At 36.1% G+C, this 19,411-nt stretch overlaps 1 protein-coding gene across 1 annotated transcript; it reads right to left on the bottom strand.

Moving 5' to 3' along the window:
* Nucleotides 1–1,413: 1,413 nt before the first annotated feature.
* On the bottom strand, nucleotides 1,414–12,187 carry LOC129902278 (uncharacterized). Its single transcript, XM_055977438.1, has 11 exons — nucleotides 11,631–12,187; nucleotides 10,522–10,569; nucleotides 10,284–10,439; nucleotides 10,086–10,132; nucleotides 8,245–8,401; nucleotides 8,107–8,168; nucleotides 7,795–7,987; nucleotides 6,599–6,688; nucleotides 3,492–3,622; nucleotides 3,271–3,397; nucleotides 1,414–2,566 (listed from the first exon to the last, which is right to left on the bottom strand). Exons 1-11 carry the CDS (start codon nucleotides 12,102–12,104, stop codon nucleotides 1,568–1,570), a joined length of 2,484 nt encoding a protein of 827 aa, XP_055833413.1. The 5' UTR covers nucleotides 12,105–12,187; the 3' UTR covers nucleotides 1,414–1,567.
* Between the last annotated feature and the right edge of the window lie 7,224 nt (nucleotides 12,188–19,411).

Genomic DNA, 19,411 nt, shown 5'->3' with positions numbered 1-19,411 from the left:
AAATTTCACCACACTTTTTTTATTATTTTGGAGTCCTTTTTTCCTCATATTTTAGTTTGTTGACAAATATTTTTGGCTACTATTTAGAATGACTACAAATGAAGACTTAGAATTAAATTGGAAAAGGGTGTGGAAGAGTTGATTAATAACATCCGAAAAGAGTTTTACATTGTAATTTGCTCAATAAAATAATTTTAAAATTTTGTAATAAAAAAAATTAGTTAGACAAAGGAAGAATTGGTACCATCATAAAAAAAATTATTAATGTAAATTGATTAAACGAATTATGACAAAAAAAACAAAAAATAAGAAAGATCGACGTAATAAAAAGGGTACATTAATCTTTTTTCGTTAATAGTAAATATATAGATTAAAAGTCTTATAACAAGAAAAAAAAATAAGTGAGATAAATATAATATTATAGGCTACGAGGGAGATTAGTCTTAACGAAGTAAAACTAAGAAAGTGGTCTTTGAAAAAAAAATTGGATGGTGATTTTAATTTTTGTTTTTTGTTGAAGTTTTTCCATCTAATAGATTAAACGTGTACAAAAATAAAACACAACCACCATTATTTTACTTGTTGCTATTTTTTTCTTTATTAGTATCTGAAAATGTACGTTGCACATTTATTCTAAAATATTTAGTACATCTTTCATTTTTTATCACAATATGATAAATGTTAAATGATAGGCAAATATATCTTAGAACTTTCTTTGATCCAGAAATCAAAACTTACTAAAATGTAACTGCTAATAATTTGAAGTTAGAAATGATTGTTAACTGTGTGCTTTTAGTTGTGAACTAAAGTAGTGCTTTGTTAAATTTCCCAACTGAAATATTGATGATATACTTTAAATTATAGTACAAGGTAAACATTTGGTTACAGATTGAAAATTGATGAGCATTGCACCACTTTTATTCCACGGACCAAACTAACATGCCTAGGCCTTCAAAAATATAAAATATTTTTTACTGAAAATAGTACCTTTATGTTAAAAACATAGGTACCAAGTCAAATTTTTAAGTCATTGCTCGATATTTGGCTATAATATGGAGTGGTGTTTACCAATTTCTTAAACAAAAAAGAGATGTTATCCATCTAGCTATACTGTTCCCTTAATTAAACAATAAAAAATTCGAGTTAACAAATAAATTTATCAAGAATCTTTTTTCCACACTGCAAAAGGCAGCTCTTGTAAATTGGCATGTTCACTAAACCAATTATAATCGAAACCAAATCCCGTCAAATAAAATAGCAAATCTAATCCGCTAAATATAAAGCGGATGACTTTCAATATACTTTAACTCATGTATGAACCATTCACATTAATCATCATGACGAGTAAATACCTTACAAGCTCAGAAAGTAGAAATAATGAAAGATTACCACAAATATGGTGAGGGGAGAGTATAAAGCAAGAAATCAATTATCTTGAGCAGTGTATATAAATAGAAAACGATATTACAAGAAAAAGCAATAAGAAACCAGAAAATCTTAAGACTAATTCAATTCAAAATGTAAACAAAAATCATGAGCTTAAGCTCCTCAAAGATCCTCATTCATTTCATTTTCTCCGGTTTCCCTTGTTGCCTGCTGCTAAAGCCTTTCCTGAGCCTTTTCCTTTTTGGTTGCCCTTCTTCCCCTTGTCCTGCTGCTTCTTCTTTTTCATTCCATGCTTTCTTGCATCTTTTTTCATTCTTGGATCGACAAGGACTTTTCCCTTGCCAACCTTAACTTGAACTCCCTTCTTTGCCACTACATATTCCCTTTCTGGTTTTTTTGTTGTTGCCGCCTTCCTGTATAGCTGTTCAATCATTTTTCTCTTTGAACCTTCAGAGATTTCAGTTTGGTCAGATATTGAGTTAGCTTTCTTCCTAAACTTCTCTAGCTTTCTATGTGCTGCCCGTTTCTTACGAGCTTTGGCTTCTGCAACCTTCTTTGCAGGCCGAGCATCAATTGCTTTAAATTGAGCTCTCATTGCAGCAATCTCCTCCTTTGTCACGGGTTTCACTGGCTGGTAATTTCTTTTTTCCTCGTCAATGAACCACTTCGGCAATCCCTCATCGTGAAACATATATCTGTTGTAAGCATCATCAATCATTTCTTCCCTCGGCCTTTTCCTCAGCATCATCTTTGCTGTAGCCAATATTTCAGCCTTGGTGTCAATATCGTCATCAGATGATGAGTCACTAGAATCAGTAGCAGGAGCAGGAACAATCTCAAAATCATCATCTGTCTTAGAAGCTGAGACCTGTAAACCACCATTTGTTTTCCTTGTCAGATCCTTAGTTTCTCCCTGCTGTTTATCATTTGTCAGTTCCTTAGATTTTGGGATCTTCTTAGCCCCTCCATCTATTTTCATTTCATCTTCACTGTCATACTTGTCCAAGACATCTTGCTCTTCTGCTTCAGCAAAAACATCTTGAGTAAACCATTTCTTCACAATCTCCTCCTGAGGTGGTTCATCCTCAAGGGGTACAACGAGAGGGTTGACTTCATTATCTTCCATGTCACTCTCAGAGTCTTGAGCAGAATGAATCATCGTGCTATCATCATTGCCATCCTGGAAAAGAAAGAGAAGCACTGCCATTAATGCAAAGAAAGACAAAAAAGAAGATAAACTTCAGAGTAACTTGAAGAAGCCATGTGAATAAACAAACCACTTTGTACACGTATTTTCAGATGATTTATGAAAGGCCCTTGGAAAGTTTAAGATAATGGTCAAAATTTGATTCAATCCTTCTATGTACCGAGTTTAAGGCCAATCAAGAGGATTTAGTTAAATCAATTTGAATTTGACTTTTGTTTTGGTAAAAACTGGATCTTACCAAATTTACAAATCTCAGTTAATATTTATTTGAAATTTGCATGCCACTATATTACATGTAATAAATTGTTGTAATAAAAGAAATAAATGTAAATAATAACAAATAGTAAATAAGTATATAGGAAGGAGATTAAGTTGTGCCTAGTACTCCCTGGGGCAAACACAATCCAGATTTGGAGTCTTCTACAGATCAATTTTGATCCAGGAAAACAGGATTTAAATCTTTGCCAAATTAAAACAAAGCTCAAACTAGTTAGCTCCCGCTAAATCCAGCAGAGCATCATCAAACAAGTACTAAAGAATTACCCCTATTGAATTTATATGCAAGTACTTGTTGAAGGAAACAAGAAACTCAGTCCCATAGCAAAAGGAAACAGGAAAAGAACTAAAGAGAGGATGCACAGATAAGAATTATGTAGTGCAACTTAAACCTCACTTACCTGCAGGAGTTGATCATCCTTCAAGTGTGCTTGTTTGGATCGTTTTCTCTGTTTTGATTTACCTTCCACTCTACCCAAATACCGTTCATAAGCCTCATCAAACAATGCCTCTATATTATTATCATGTCTGAAAATGAAGGGGAAAAGAGAACCGTAGCTTTAGAAGTATACAGGCAACAATCAATTTTAGAAGCAGATCCCCAGAAAGCTGGCCATAATACCTTCTGCGTTCGTCTTCAGAGTCCAGATCACTGGATGAATGCTCCTGGGCTTCCTCATCACTTTCATCGCTTACCTCAGTAGTTTCTTTGTCGTATTCACTGTTATCAACAGCTAAAAGATCTTTCTTGCCCTGAAATATTTTTTCAAATGCATGTGAAGTATATTATTAACAAATTTTGTAACAGACTCTTCACATAGCAGTAAAAATGAATAAATTGGGTGAAAAGGAACATCATCAAGATTAGTGGTGCAACAAGTCCGCGTATCACTTATCTAACAATGGAAAGGATTTTTAAAAATTTAGCATGTCAACCCTTTAGTCTCAGAAATAAGGCTAGAAAGCATTACTATTTTACTGCTAATTTTCAATAGGGTTTAACAGAAAGATCAAGAAAAAAGGGAAAAAGGGAAAGATAACCTTTAACTCTTGCCAAGTGAAACACTTAAAAGTGGTCCCATTTTGAGAAGCCAATAAAGATCACTCATACCTTGCATTTTATTCAAGGTTGACGCTCCCACCCTATTCAAAAGATGTGTGTCTTTCTTATTTTCTTATTATATTATATGATAACCCCATCTCACAGTGAGTTCACACTTTGTCCTGTTTGCTGCCTCTTAGAATCCTTTTCTGCCATGGTCCAGAGAAATACTCTTCAAGTGCCTTTCCTCTCGCTTCTCTGTTTGCTGCTCAGCACTGCCATGTTATGGTCCAAAGTCACTCCAAGAAATTACTCTCCAAGTAGTCCTGGAATTATCAACTTCATCCCTATTTTCATTTCTGCTTCTCTCGTCTCTGCACAATACACCCTCACACTTAGAATGCTCTGAGATTTTCCCAACTGTAGAATGGTCAACCAGATACACCTTCTTTTTACTTGGTGGATGCCATAGGCTTCTGAATATCCACAAGTTATGGGACATCCATACTGCTTATTGAACGAATGTGGAAATTGGAATGGTATGCATTCCTGAACATTCATTGTATTTTTGGTTCAATATTTTTTTTAAAAAACGAGTGAAGAATATAAATTGGGACAGGGTGAATTTAACTTTCCCTGTTCTCTCTATCCTTTGATATTCCCAACCACGTCACAAAAGCTCAAAAGCACATCTCCCCTGCTGCTGTTCCTACAAACCACATAACTCCCAACACCATCCACTGCACCTTTCTATTTACTTATCTAAACTAATTACATCATGGATAATTCTTTAGGGTATATTATAAACATATCAATTCAATCATAACATTTACATCTGTGAAATGCCGTACTATATAAAAAATGTTATGGTTCTAAATATCAATTTTACTTCTACCCACAGAAAGATTCTAAAGCAACTTGACAACTATAAGAAGGGAACAGTCAAAGTCACCAATATCATCTGATATAGCAAAGTAATTAAACCAAAAATCAGGGAGGCCTGTCCATCAGAAATCTAGCAACTTATAGAAAGTGCATGTTGACAAAGTGGTTATGACGACAACTCTGAAGAACCTGTAGTTAGAGACAAGTTCCAAAGCAGCTTGACAACTATGAGAAGAAAACAGTCAAAATCACCCTTTCCTCTTTTTTCCCCTTCTCAATTCTTAGATAGAATATAGAAAGATCCAAAAAAAAATTGTATGTAATCCCTTTACTAGTTCCAGCAAAGGCTAATTTTTTGGTTGTTTACAACATTGTAATTCAAAAGAATGCACTTTACTTCTCATTATTTAGCTTCTTCGTTTTGGGGGGACAAGTCAAAAGTGTCCATTGTGCCACACTAAGGCAGAGTTAAAGTTACAAATGTGCATGCATTTATTGAGTCGCACAAAAGTCTAGCATAAGATGGATATTATGCCATAAATACAAGAAAAAAAATTACTAACTCTCAACTTGCATAGCACTCAATCCCTTCAAAATTTCTTCCCTCCATATTAACCAAAAATACAAAATGGAGGCATCTTCCATAACCTCTATGCCTAGCCTCCAATATGTATGTCTACAAACTTTCATCACTTCTTTAGAATGTAAGATTTATTGATGAAACCAGCAGAAACTGGGAAAATGTGGGTCTACTCCTCCTTGTGCCTTCTACATAAGCAACAATAACCTATTATGATACATACCTCCTCAAATTATCTTCTTTCATAGTAGCATCCCACTTGATGCACCCAAAAAAGAACTACCCTTCAACCGTTCTGTAGCATTCCACAATGATTCCCAGAGGGTGCCATCAAATCACCTCAATGAATGGCTGGTTATGATATAACTTCATCAAAAATCATTTTGAAGATGATCTTCTCTGAACTAATTTGTCATCCCCCTAAATTGTGTGGCTATATAATCTTTGAAGGGATATTTACATCTCAAATTCTAGATCCTGTATGGATATGTCGAAAGTTACATTATAGAAAACCTGCATACCTTCCTTACTAAGAAGCTCCATACCATTAACATTCCTGTCATTTCTAGGAGAAAATCTAAAATTGGGAAACCATCCTTCATTTTTATGTTACATGCCTTTTTCTCTCAGGAAAAAGAATGTTGTGTTGAACAAAGTACATCAAGCCAAAATCTCAAATTACCATTTCCAACTGAAAAGCAAGTGAAATTCAGAAGACCCTTTTAAAATCACAATCACCCTTTGACCCTTCTAAAATCATAATCACCCTTAAACCCTTTTCACCAGCTTGTTCTGTAAGTTACAGTGACCCCTTCAGAGAACAACCCATGTTGATCAACTCCCATATGCTTTCAGAATGTTGTTTAGCTGTCAAGATTCAGTAGAATGAATTCTTCTTATCACGAAACACTTCCCTAAAGCATCATCAACTCTACTCCCACAAATTTCATAACACAAACTTAAAAGAAAATATATAAATAAAACAAACCTAACAAAAAAATAGACAAGTAGATTTTATCACATAGCAACTATTTCAGTTTTAGCTACAGTATCTAGTTGATGTCTAGATGTAGATTTTCTCAAATACACAAGATCCCACCTGGACGATGAAGAAGAGAGCTTTCAACCAGATTAACTTTAAGGAAAAACAATTTCTCTGTAAAAGCTGCATCCAGTCCACTAGTGCAAATAATATAAAAAGGAAACTTAAGTGTGAAAATACCTTGATGGAAGATAGAGAGAACAAATCCTGATCACCATAACCATCCTCTGTCACATCTACTTGTATCCCAAGTGCCTTGCGTGCTTTCTCCTGCAATCAGAAGAAGAAAGGGAAACTAATCAGCGAAATAGATCCCATGTGACTACTTCCTGATTTTAGGAAAGAAACAGAAGTTGTTAGAGTGTACATATCAATTCAAGAAACCACTCCCAGACTTTGGTCTAGTGTTAAGAGCACAACAAGTGGTGTGAAAATTAGGCGCTCGTCACAGGTTGGAACTTGGAATCTCTCTTTCTTTTATAAAGGTAAAAGGTAAAGTTATATTCATCAGCATTAAGAGTATGCTGGCTGTTTCCAAAAAGTTACAAGCTATTCCCATAATTACATAGATCCTAGGAAATCTATCAACTGCTCTACATCTTCTATAACATCTTCTGTACACCAAAAATACAACATGTTAATGCAACTTTCTTCAACTTCTGAATAGTGTTAGTAATATTCTCATGACACCTGAGGTTTCTCTCTCTCCAAATAGCCCACCAGACACAAACAGGCACTATAGACCACCTTGTCACAGGTTGAATCTTACCGCAGTGAAACGCCTGGTGTTTTAAGTGGAGTAGTGTAGAGGGACAGACCCATCATCCACCGAGTTTCAAACCGAGAGCCGCTGGACTCGAGGATTTCTCGGTTATACAAAAAAAATCAAGAAACCCTAATGCCAAGACTTCAACCAAATAATAATTAGTAGCTAGTTTAATTTTATCCAAGAATGCCCAGGTGTGTGTTTTAGTCATTGACCAACAGGCAATCAAATAAATATTCAACCTGGCTCTGAACTGCAACTTTTCCCAGGCTCTAGTTCGACTAATTCTGTGTATTCGACTAATTCTGTGTATAGCTAAGATACCCTGAAGAGAAGATGTTTAAGGGAGTATTCAGAAGATGGAGAGGAGCCACCATAAGTTTTTTCCAAACGTTGAAAACTTGAAATGCATGAAAGCGCACTCGTTTTCATAAGGGAAAAGCACAAAATTTCACAATTTGGGATACTTGTTTGTCCATTAATTCTTCTGAGCTCAACAGAAAATATCACTCCCCACATGATGTTTTATGGAACACATTCTTATCTATGTGTAAACAACAGCAGACCAAAACAGAAATTGAAAGAGACTTGGTGGAGCATATGCATAAACCTTGGCTCGTCTTTTTGCTTGAAGTTTCTTCTCTTTTTTCTGCTTTTTCTCCAAAATATTGGTTTTCTCCTCTATTTCGTTGAGAACTCTTTCATCTTCATCTTCATCTTCATCGTCTTTGCTCTCACTTTCAACAACTGTTGGGGTCTTTATTTTTTCAGGAGATAAAGCTTTTCTTATCTGCATACGCCACCTAGCAAAACAAGGTTTGCATTAAAAAAAAATCATAAGCGGAAATAATGTAACTAAATTCAATCAAGAACTTTGAGCAACCCAAAACAGAAAGGTGCTAAAAAGGCTTCTGTTTCGTACTTTAAGAGACACTTGAAGTCTTGCTTTGCAAGAACACGCAAATCATCACATAGAGATTTAACCTGACACAAAATGAAAGGTAAGGCTAACGATAGCAAGCAACAACAGGCTACAATAGACCACATGTAATATACCTACCTCCTCTGTTGTAAGAGTGTGATCTCTAATAGCCAAACATGCAGGATCATCAAAGCTCATTGAAGTAAATGAACCAAGGACCTGAACAGGGTTATCCGACCATACAAAATATGCAACTGAGCACACCTTCCTTAGGACTGTGGCTCCATCTTCATACCTGCAAGGTTCATTTTATACAAATGTCATATAGATGTAAGTGTGATATAGGATAATTCATGCATCTGAAAATAGAAAGAAGGAAATCAATTAACTCAAATCTTCACCCAGATTTAGCTCTAAGAATGACAAACCCATTAAACTAAATCAAAGTTAACATCAATCATTTGAAAGCTGGCAATTAGTCAAAATTCAAATTTCAAGGTAATAGCTATTGGAATGACATCATCTATTAATGATAGATAATAAAAAAGATGAGTCCCGGTATAGTAAGCTAGCATCTGGCCATAGATTTTGGGAGTAGATTTGAAAACTTGTCTTCAAATAACTGTTTGGTCATGAAATTTGATTGAATTTTGAAGCTTCAAATTTTTGGGTTTTTGGGACTTCCACTTACAAAATTTCAAATTCCAAAAATTTACAACATCAAAAACTCAATTTTTCAAGTTCCATCTTCAAAATCTATGGCCAAACGGGAGCTAAGAGGTTTCACATGTTGCCCCAATAATTATAGGCTCTAAAACTGATTAGTAGAAGTTGAGGTTGGAATTTATTAATGAGGCAGACTAAGCAACCTGAGACCTTCATTATCAACTCAGTCCAGAATTCTCATTTAATACATGCAAAGAAAGAGATTTGGAGTGTGAAATCTTCAGCATCCGACTGATAAACATCCACTTTATTTTGGTTGAACAAAATCAGTCATAATCCACCGTCCTGGGAGACCTTGAAACAAGTGAAGCAGGCCAAGTTTTAGGAAGAATAAAGAACAAACTGCTGTGATGCTGGGGACCCAGAAACTAAAAGCCCTCAATGGCCAAAGGCCAGAGCCACACACACACACCCCTCTTTCTCTCTCTGTCATCACACACTCTCTTCTCTCACTAATCATTTGACAATTTTACACTCTTTTCAGTGCTCAAACTACTAACCTCCCAACCTAGCATCATGGCCCATTGTAGGAAGAATAAAGAACAAAATGCTGTGATGCTGGGGACCCAGAAACTAAAAGCCCTCAATGGCCAAAGGCCAGAGCCACACACACACACACCCCTCTCTCTCGGTCATCACACACTCTCTCTTCTCTCACTTATCATTTGACAATTTTACACGCTTTTCAGTGCTCAAACTACTTAGTAACCTCCCAACCTAGCATCATGGCCCATTGTCAGATGTTTGTTTTTCACTTTGCTAAAACTTCCTCAATTAAAATCTCACAAGAACTCAACCAATGTGAGGAAACCAAAAGACAAGGAAAAAGCAACTTATTTTTAGCAAACTGTCTTCCCCCTTATATGCTTATATAATGCCACTGCATCTGTTCAAATGAATGGCCACCTATTATCATGATTTAGCCAACAAAGACAGATTCAGCTTCTTCTCATAATTCAAGCTCCTATGAGAAGCAGGTCAAGCATCTCATAGATACTACATCTAGTGAATTGTTTACTAGTCAAAAAGGACAAACACATCATCTGCTTCCCTGCATCAGTTCCACTACAAGGGCAGATTCTGGGAAGTGTTAAAAGCAGACTGGTCCAGTTTACAAAGTTCAGTTTCCCAAAGATCTATGCAGAAATAACATGTTTTTATCATTTGATTATAGTCAATGGAATGTCATGTTCCTTCTCATGGACTTGAAACAATTATTCAAATGCATAAATACACAGCAAAATAGGATATACCCATCACGGTGTCTCTTCTGCTTCGTCCCCCCGAGTACATCAATCACCTGATTAAGTACACACAAGAAGCACAATTAGATTATAGGAGCGTCTATATTTTTAAGGAAAAGGAAAGTGCACACACCTAGCATGCAAATGAGATAAAAGGGGGAGGGGGGAAGGAGAGAGAGGACCATAATTCAGAAACTCTTCCAGTACCTTGGGGGGTTCCTTTCCTCCTTGAAAGAGGTGCTTTACATCAAGAAGTCGTGGATCGATCTTTGAAGGAGCTTTATATTTAAAACCTATAATATAAATTTCAGCAGATGCTGAACGACTGGCCAGAGGTTTGTCCACCTCAACTTTTTCAAAAAGCTGTAGATGAAACTCAAAAGTGAGGAATCGCTTGATCCTTTTATAATTGAAAATAAAACTGGGTATAGATGTGGAAAATTACCTGTCTTAGACAGTAAAGAACTGCATTATAATCTTGAGATCTGAAAATCTAAAAGAGGAGACCATATCAGTCTAATGGACAACTCTGCTTCTATGAGCATGAGAAAAAGTATTTTCATCACAATTGCGCTCGAATACCAAAATACAAATATTGATCTGCCTCCCAGCAGAAAAAGGAATGAACCTAAAAAATGTTATTTGAGGTTGCTTTTAAGCGTAAATACCAATGGAGCTGATACCGAGCCAGATTCAACATTGCTAAAGGCTTTATTTTGGACAAGTACATGTGCATACCAAGAGTATTGCCAACATATGAGGCAGAAAGTATGGCACAATAAATAATCGGTCGGTAATGGAAGATAGTAAAAGCAAAGATAAAACCCTCAGAACTCAACCAAATACACCATTGGCCTTCAGAGCTGCACTCAACCATTCAAAAATATATTCACTGATGAAAACAATGGAAAAAACTATATATCAAGAAAAAGATTACTCAAAGAACATATTTATTGAACAGGAAAAACGACAGATCCTCAACCCTCTACAATCGGCAGTGCTAGTGTATCAGCAATATTTCATCAGTAGCATTTAGATAGTTGGCAGCTATGTAAGAATGTAGTGCTCGTTCCTTCATGAGGATCAACTTTAAAGGATGCACATAGCTGCCGGGCAGGGTAAACCATATGAAGGAAATAGAATAATTTAATCAGCAACTCAGCCGAAATGAAATTTCAAAATTTTCTGGCTGTTCTAGCCAAATGGATGTGTCAAACATAGTTAGAATTCCAACAACACAGAATAACGATTATCTAAATTCAAAATTACAAGTCATATACTGCTACAGCTTTCTGGCATTACTCCGGATGATTCATATCGGCACAAATAACAACACAAACTTAACAATACTAGTAACCAATTACATAAGAACAGCAGATATCCATTAACTAATTAAGGAACTCATCAACGCAAACCCAGCATCTGATATGACAAAAACACCGAGCTCATAGTAAGCCGTAAAGGGTCTTTTCGACTTTGTCAAGATTAAGCAACATTCATAGTAACTTCAAAAAGCTTAACATAATCAAAAAGATTGAATATTTTAACAAGTACCTTTGTAATAAAAGTCCCTTTTGGAGCCAACAATTCAGTAGCAAGCTTAACAGAATCAATAACCAATGAATTCTGACTAGTAGCTTCCTTAGCCCAAGCACCACCAACATTAGGGGAACCATCATGAAGAACCAAATCAAAAGCTCTACATCCATTTTCAGCCATAAGTTTCTTAATAGTTGAACGACATTTAGGTGTGGTGATATCCTGTTGAACAGAAATAGCACCTCGAATTGGCCTAATGGGATCCAAATCAACACCGATAACAAGACTACCAACGGGTACATGCTTAACAGCGACTTGCATCCAACCACCAGGTGCTGCACAAAGATCAAGTACTGATTGAGATGAACGTAGAAAGCTGAACTTGGAATCGAGTTGAATAAGCTTCCATGCTGCCCTAGAACGATAACCTTGTTCTTTGGCAAGATGATAGTACTTGTCCAAACGATGCTTTCCTTTCACCTTCCCCATTTCGACCGAAGGTTTAAGACGTTTGCTAGGGTTTTGGATCCTGAACGACTTTATATAGGATTTTGTATTCTTCTCTCACGTGCTGCTCACGTGAACAACCCAAAAGCTTATATTTATACCCAAAAAAATAATGTAGTAAAACCTTTTTAAATTAATATTTAAATTAATATTATCGTTACCATGAAATATTATTATTTTGTAAATGTATTATTTAATCGATAAATTAATCTATATTAATTTAAAAAATATTTTTGAGATTCAATAAAGGTTAATTTTGAGTACATTGTTAGGGAGATGAAGTCTCAAGGGATTTAAATGAATTTTATTGTGAAAACGACATTTATGAATTTGAGGTCATGATAAATAATCCCGGTTACCGCAATAAAAAGGATGTCAATAGCCTGTTAGATTACCCGAGTGAAAATGATACATATTCAGAGATTCAAAGTTTAAAAGAAATTATAGATACCATAAGAGAAAATAATATTGATGATGAAGTTAAAGATGATATAATTTCTTTGAAACCAGTTACACATAAGGAAGCACTTATCGCGTGTAGAACTCTTCACAAATTTTTTGTGTAGTTCGAGAATACAACACTAGAACTTTTAGATGCAATAAAAAAAGTTAGAGATGAGTTTCAACTAGATTTAAAGTTTAACAAAAAAACACTAGAATCATATTTCACTAAATTGTCTTATATATTTGTATAATTTTAGAGAATTATTAATTTAAAATACTAATGGGATTATATATATACACTTGGAAGTTGAAAAGTTGAAATTGAAAGAAAAGCTTCGGATTTGCTCTAGTGTAGAGTCCACGAGATGGTCTACTGACTATAGAAGTTCTACGACCTTTAGGACCATCCGTAGAAAGAAGGCCTAGTTGAAATATGATTAAGTCATTCTAGGTCTGTACAATGTCCTACGGGTCGTAAACCCAATCGTAGAAAATACCTCAGAAAAATAGAAAATGTTGAGTCTCTGAAATTGATCCACAAATTAACAGGATGGACCGTGATAGGTTCTACGGACCGTAGGAGGATCCGTATACCACACCACCAAACCTTCTAGAACTTTTCCTTAAGGAAGGTTCTATGGAAGTCTCTATGACCCTTGTAAAGTTCCACGAGTCGTAGACCTGACCGTAGAAGTGAAGGTCAGAGGGTTGGGAACTTCAAAATCCAATAGGATGGAAGATTCCACGGACCATAGAAGGTTCCATGGTCCGTGGATAGGGTCGTAAAAAGTGTTCGACAATTTTTAAGTTAGGGGCGTTTGAGGCTTTTTCTACTCATCTAACTCCTAAACTAGTCGCTATATCTATAGTATAACTACATTAACACTTCAAATCCCGATGGAAGATTCCACGGACCATAGAAGGTTCCATGGTCCGTGGATAGGGTCGTAAAAAGTGTTCGACAATTTTTAAGTTAGGGGCGTTTGAGGCTTTTTCTACTCATCTAACTCCTAAACTAGTCGCTATATCTATAGTATAACTACATTAACACTTCAAATCCCCCTCATTCCCTCTCAAACTCTCCCACTAAAAAAATTCTCTCTCTAAAATTCTCTCTCAAAAGGAGAACAAGAGCTCTTAAAGATTCCTAGGGTTTCAACCTTTCTTCTCCAAATTGCTAGGGTTTTGAAAGCAAGGTATATGGAAATTTCATCCATGGATATTCTTCCACCTATGGAGTCCTAAAGAATCACCACTTTTACTTTATGATTCTTCTTAAACCCTAGATTTTGATGATCTTGCATTGGGTTCAATCAATTATGGTCTATTTCACTTCAATTGATCTTACTGCATGAATTGATTTTAATTATATGTTTCTGATGAAATTTAGATGAACCTATTGTCATGATCCAAGCTAGATCCTAGGTGTGACACGTCGATTAGAATTCTGAAGGATCCTGTAAGACCCAAGAAATTGGAAAGACGGAAAATGAGGAACAAAAGATGAAATTCTAGAAAATACAGCTTTTTAGCACTAGGTGATGACCACGAAGGCCATCACGGGCCGTATTGAGAACCACCGTTCATGGTGCCACCGTGGTAGTGATTCAAAAATCAAAACCTGCAAGGTTAGATTCACAATAGGGACCATGGGCCGTGGTACCCTTATAGTGACCCCTCCTCTAAGACCCTTAGAATTATTTTCAAGGTAGGGACCACGCTTGACCACCACGAGTTGTATTGACTTTCACGTGTCGTAGTGGGCTTTGTGGTGGTCACCCTTGCAGACCCTCCTGTCAGGATCCTAACCACGGGTCGTGGTGACATTCACGGAGCATCATGGTCTCCGTAAAGGAGGCCCTCAAGATTTCCCCTCTTACTCAAAGTCCAAGGCATTCACCATCGGTCGTGGTGAAGTTCACGGACCGTGGTGGGTCTTCCATGGAGTCTCAGTTCTCAGTTTTTATCAAGGATTATTTTAGTGTTTTCTCTATATCTCATTAATGAATGTGGACAGTTTTAGGGACTAAATTCCTAACTATTAACTACTCTAAAGTCTTCTAACCCTATCATTCTCTCCATAATTCCCAAAATAACAAAATATTCTCTCCAAGGTTTTCTCTCTAGAGTCTTTTTCTTCCTCAAGCAATTCAAAAGGGTTCTTCAAGGTCAAGCTTTCATTCTCTTCAATTAAAAGCCTTAATTTCATAATTTGTGTTGGATCTTCTAAACTATGATATGTTTCAATGTTATTAGTCTAATTATGCATAATTCACATCATATTGCATGATTTCAAGTAGAAATTTAATGATCCATGTTATATGCTAGTTTCAAGCATGATTTATGAGATATGATCATAATTTTCAAGTTATATTCTATGAAAGCTTTATGAATGAGTTTAGAGATGTTTTATGCAAAAAAAAGTTTATGATTGATGATTCTATGATGTTTTAAGCAAAGTTAATGATAGAACAAGTTAAGTCCCTAAAGATATTTATGATCAAGATGTGTAATGATAAAGGCCTACACACTCATTTCATGAGTTATATGATAGATGAGCTAATCCTATGCTTTTACTATGATGATGGTAGATGAGCTATTCTTATGTTGTTTTATAAAGATGGATTGATATTAGTTATCATCTTTCCCTATGATGTCTATGATCATTTTTATGAGTTCCGTTGGGATATTAACTAAGCATCAAGAGGACTTTTAGGTGGGGTTTGACACAGTAACGCAGTTAGTTACCCAAGTGAATCCTAGTAGCACCCTTAAGTTCCAAACTACATTACGCATGTAGGTTTACTTAGTGGATCCACATAACCCAGTTAAAAGAGTTACTTATGGAGTATTCCCTGGTAAGGTATCCTTTCCTATCTCGATGCATGAGTCATCGAATTCCATGTATTAGCTCACATGACTTTATATGTATGTTAAAGGTCATATCCACACAGTTTCACTTGAGTTATGAGTTCTTATGATGATTATGAGATTATTTTGATGCATTGACCAATAAGATAAATGGTTTAATGTTTCCATGACTATATTCATGTTTTAAAGATATTGGTCTTGCATCCCATAACTCATATTGATTATGTCCGATGTTTATTATTCATGCATATTCTCACATACTTAGTGCATTCTATGCACTAACGCATACTTTTTCCTATATTGTATCATAATGTATGATGCGGCGATCACGTTTATCCTCCACCCGCTCATGGCTAGAGTTTGCTATTTCCTTATCATTGGTGAGTCCTCATGTTCCGAGGACAAGACATTTATCCTTTATGAGTTTATGACTTCTTTTACATTTTATATTGGGTAAGCTAGGAGATTGTCTTATGCCCCCATCTAGACTAGTAGAAGCATGTTAAATAGCAAAGAGTCTATGTTGTCGTTTCTTGTTTCAAGACTTATATTCTATTTGAGACTTTGCTTATGTATCCTTATTTAGCTTTATTGCTTAATTTCCTAATGTATGCTCATAAACATTATGTTAAGAGGCTTGGTTGGAGTCCTTCGAGATACTAATCGTCGTGTTACTACTAGACTTTAAGTCGGGTCGTGACAAATTTGGTATCAGAGCACAAGGTTCAAAGGTCCTAGGGAGTCTAACATGCCGCATCGAGTAGAGTCCTGTTCATCGGTGTGAAGCGCACCACATCGATAAATAGAAGGCTATGAGGCATTTTAGGAACCACTTTACTTCTTTCATGATCTTATCGTGCTATAGAGTTGAACTCTAAGGTTTCCTCCTCTAATTTCTCTTTATGATTACAGAATTATGCCTCCACGAAGAGCTCCCGTTCGAAGGAATATTGAAGAGGAGCTACAAGCTACAAATGCTCTTTTGAATGATTAAGTGATTAACGCAAGTTTCGAGCCACTTTCCAAATGCTAGCCCAAGCCATGACTACTCAAGTGAATCGAGGGGTGGATGCTCCTCAAGTTGTGACTACTTTGGCTTTAGGGTTAGAGACTTCACAAGGATGAACCCTCCCAAGTTTTATAGATCCAAGGCTGATGAGGATCTCTAAGACTTTGTTGGTGAGTTATACACGATTTTGGAGATTGTGAGAGTGTCTTTGGAAGAGAATATAGAATTGGTGGCCTACCAACTCAAAGGTGTCGCTCAAGTTTGGTACAACCAATGGAAGGCCGAAAGGGTTGAAGATGGTCTCATAGGTTGGGAAAAGTTCAAAGTTGCATTTCTTGATCACTTTTTCCCACTTGAGTTAAGAGAGGCGAATGTGTTGGAATTTATCAACCTCAAGCAAGGGAACATGAGTGTGAGGGAGTATGCCCTCAAGTTCACAAAGTTGTCCAAATATGCTACATCCTTGGTAGCTGACTCTCGTGCCCGAATAAGCAAGTTTATTTCGGGAGTATCGAGACTTGGTTATGAAAGAATGTTGAACCACTATGCTAATCAAGGAGATGAACATCTCTAGGATCATGAATTATGCCGAGCAAATTGAAGGAGAAAAGCTTAAGGAGAGAAATTCAAAAGAGTCCAAAAGGGCTCGGTATGAAGATGGGTTTTCTCACAACAAATTATTGGTGGAAATGGTCATTTCTGACAAGGCCAAGGTTCTTCAAACACTCCAGCTCCAAAATTTGAGAAGGACAAGGTGCCAAATCCTAAGGCATAAGGTGGTGCTCAGGTGGTCAAGTCATCCCTCTATGTAAGAAGTGTGAGAAAAACCATAGAAGAGAGTACTTTGCGGGATTGGATGTTTGTTTCATGTGTGAAAAGCTCGATCATCATGCAAGAGAATATAGGGGTGGGGCTAGGACCTAAGTTCAGACTTAGACTACCGGTCGTTCGGATCAGCGTGCTACTACTTTGGATGGCGGTCAACGCCAAAATAGATTTTATGCCCTTTAGACTCATTAGGAGTTAGAGGATTCCCTCGATGTTGTGAATAGTATGTTGAAAGTCTTTGACTTTGATGTTTATGCATTATTGGATCCGAGTGCTACTCTATAATTTTTACTCCTTATTTTTCTATGAGATTCATTGTTAGTCCTGAGATCTTGCTAGAGCCTTTTTTAGTTTATACACTAGTTGGTGATTCAGTTGTGGCTAAAAGAATCTATAGAGTTTCAATTTTTCAAAAGCCACCTCAATTGATCGTGTAGAGTTTGATATGACCGACTTTAATGTTATTCTCGGTATGAATTGGCTTCATGCATGGTATGCCTCTATATGTTGTAGAACTCATGTGGTTAAGTTTCAGTTTCCTAATGAACCAGTCCCAGAATGAAAAGGTAGTAATTCTATGTTCAAGGGTTAATTCATCTCATGCCTTAAAGCTCAAAAAATGATCTCCAAAGGTTGCATCTATCATCTCGTTCGGTTTTAGAGATACTAACTCTGAAACTCCCATTCTTGAGTCAGTTTAAGTTGTTAATGAGTTTCCGCAAGTTTTCCCCGATGATCTCCCAAGTATTCCTCCCGAAAGGTAAATAGACTTCAGTATATATGTCACGACCCGACCTAGGGTCTAGTCGTAACACGGCGACTGAAACTATAAAGGGCTTCAACCAAGCCTCTTGTACATATCATAAGCATACATAAGGTAAAGTAAAAGACAGAAATATCATAAGAGAGTGTAAACCACGAATAGTAAATGAAGAATGTCACATAACAACATAGACTCGAAACATTTGTCCAACTATATGCCTTTAAACATGAGTATGGGCGGGGGCTAAGACATGTCCCTAGCTCACCATCAATATACAACGTAAAAAAAAAGTCTTTTGAAATGAAAATAGTAACCAACTTGAAAACTAGTCCCCGATCAATGAGGACTTACTACAACACAGTCGTATAGAGAATGCCTACTAGTTACATGGACAATTAGGATCTTCAACCTCAACCCCTACATTATGAGACAATGTAGGCAAAAAGTGTGCATTAGTACGTTGGAATGTACTAAGTATGTGGGCAATGCAATGCATGAAAAACCATATTTGTAATAATGACCATTTGAAATAGCATGTTAGGAGAAATAGTCGAAAATCATAAGTAGTCTTGAAGAAAGATCAATGCACAATAACCATAAGAGTATCATGTAAAATAAAAGATAGGATTAGTCATTTAAAACATAAATAAATGTACATATGTAGGATAAAAACCATAACCGATAATAAGACCATGCGATCTTTATGGCCCTGCAGAAATCACTAGGATCTCATATAGGCCTTTATGGCCCTGACCTGTAAATGGACCTTTATGAGCTTCTAACTAATATCACTGATCATCAATTTGTTCCATAAAATGGATAAATCCCCCTTATCTACAACCTGAATATTCTTTAATAGATACAAAACATGTTTTTATGTAAACCCTATAATAGTCATATTATTGTGAAAATATATCTTTTTTCATTAGCTATTACATGTGGGGTATGAAGACTAATTGCATTAGAAAAGCAGTCACAGAGGTGCTAGGGATATTCAAGGGTAACTTTGGTCAACTGTAAAGTCAGTTGTTGCTCAGAGCTAGCGATAACCCCTACTTGAATATCGTCCTTGACAAAAACCCAAATTTAACCATTATCTTTTTATATTTGTCTTGTGTCCTAAAAAGGCTCCATCAAAGTGATAAGAAAAAATTTGTGATGTCTATGTTACATCGGAACTCTATGAAAAGCATTTTGAGTTCTCACAGACCTAATATTCTAGAATAAAGCTTTATGTATCATTTAAAATTGGTTTTCTTTTTTGCTTAAAATCTTGTTGGTTATCCCATCTTCTTTACACATATTCATAATAGTCTAATCACTATTGTAACGCCCCAATTTTTTTCACTAAGATTCAGACTATTTTTCATGTAC

Source organism: Solanum dulcamara, chromosome 9, assembly GCF_947179165.1.
Source record: "Solanum dulcamara chromosome 9, daSolDulc1.2, whole genome shotgun sequence".
Taxonomy (NCBI): domain Eukaryota; kingdom Viridiplantae; phylum Streptophyta; class Magnoliopsida; order Solanales; family Solanaceae; genus Solanum; species Solanum dulcamara.
This window is presented reverse-complemented; position numbering and strand designations above follow the sequence as displayed.

Coding starts and splice junctions, on each gene's coding strand:
- LOC129902278 (XM_055977438.1), bottom strand. CDS start 12,104: ATGGGGAAGGTGAAAGGAAAGCATCGTTTGGACAAGTACTATCATCTT. Junction 10,133..10,283: donor GAGGAAAGGAACCCCCCAAG/GTACTGGAAGAG, acceptor GTACTTAATCAG/GTGATTGATGTACTCGGGGG. Junction 6,689..7,794: donor AAGCAAAAAGACGAGCCAAG/GTTTATGCATAT, acceptor TTCTGATTGCAG/GAGAAAGCACGCAAGGCACT.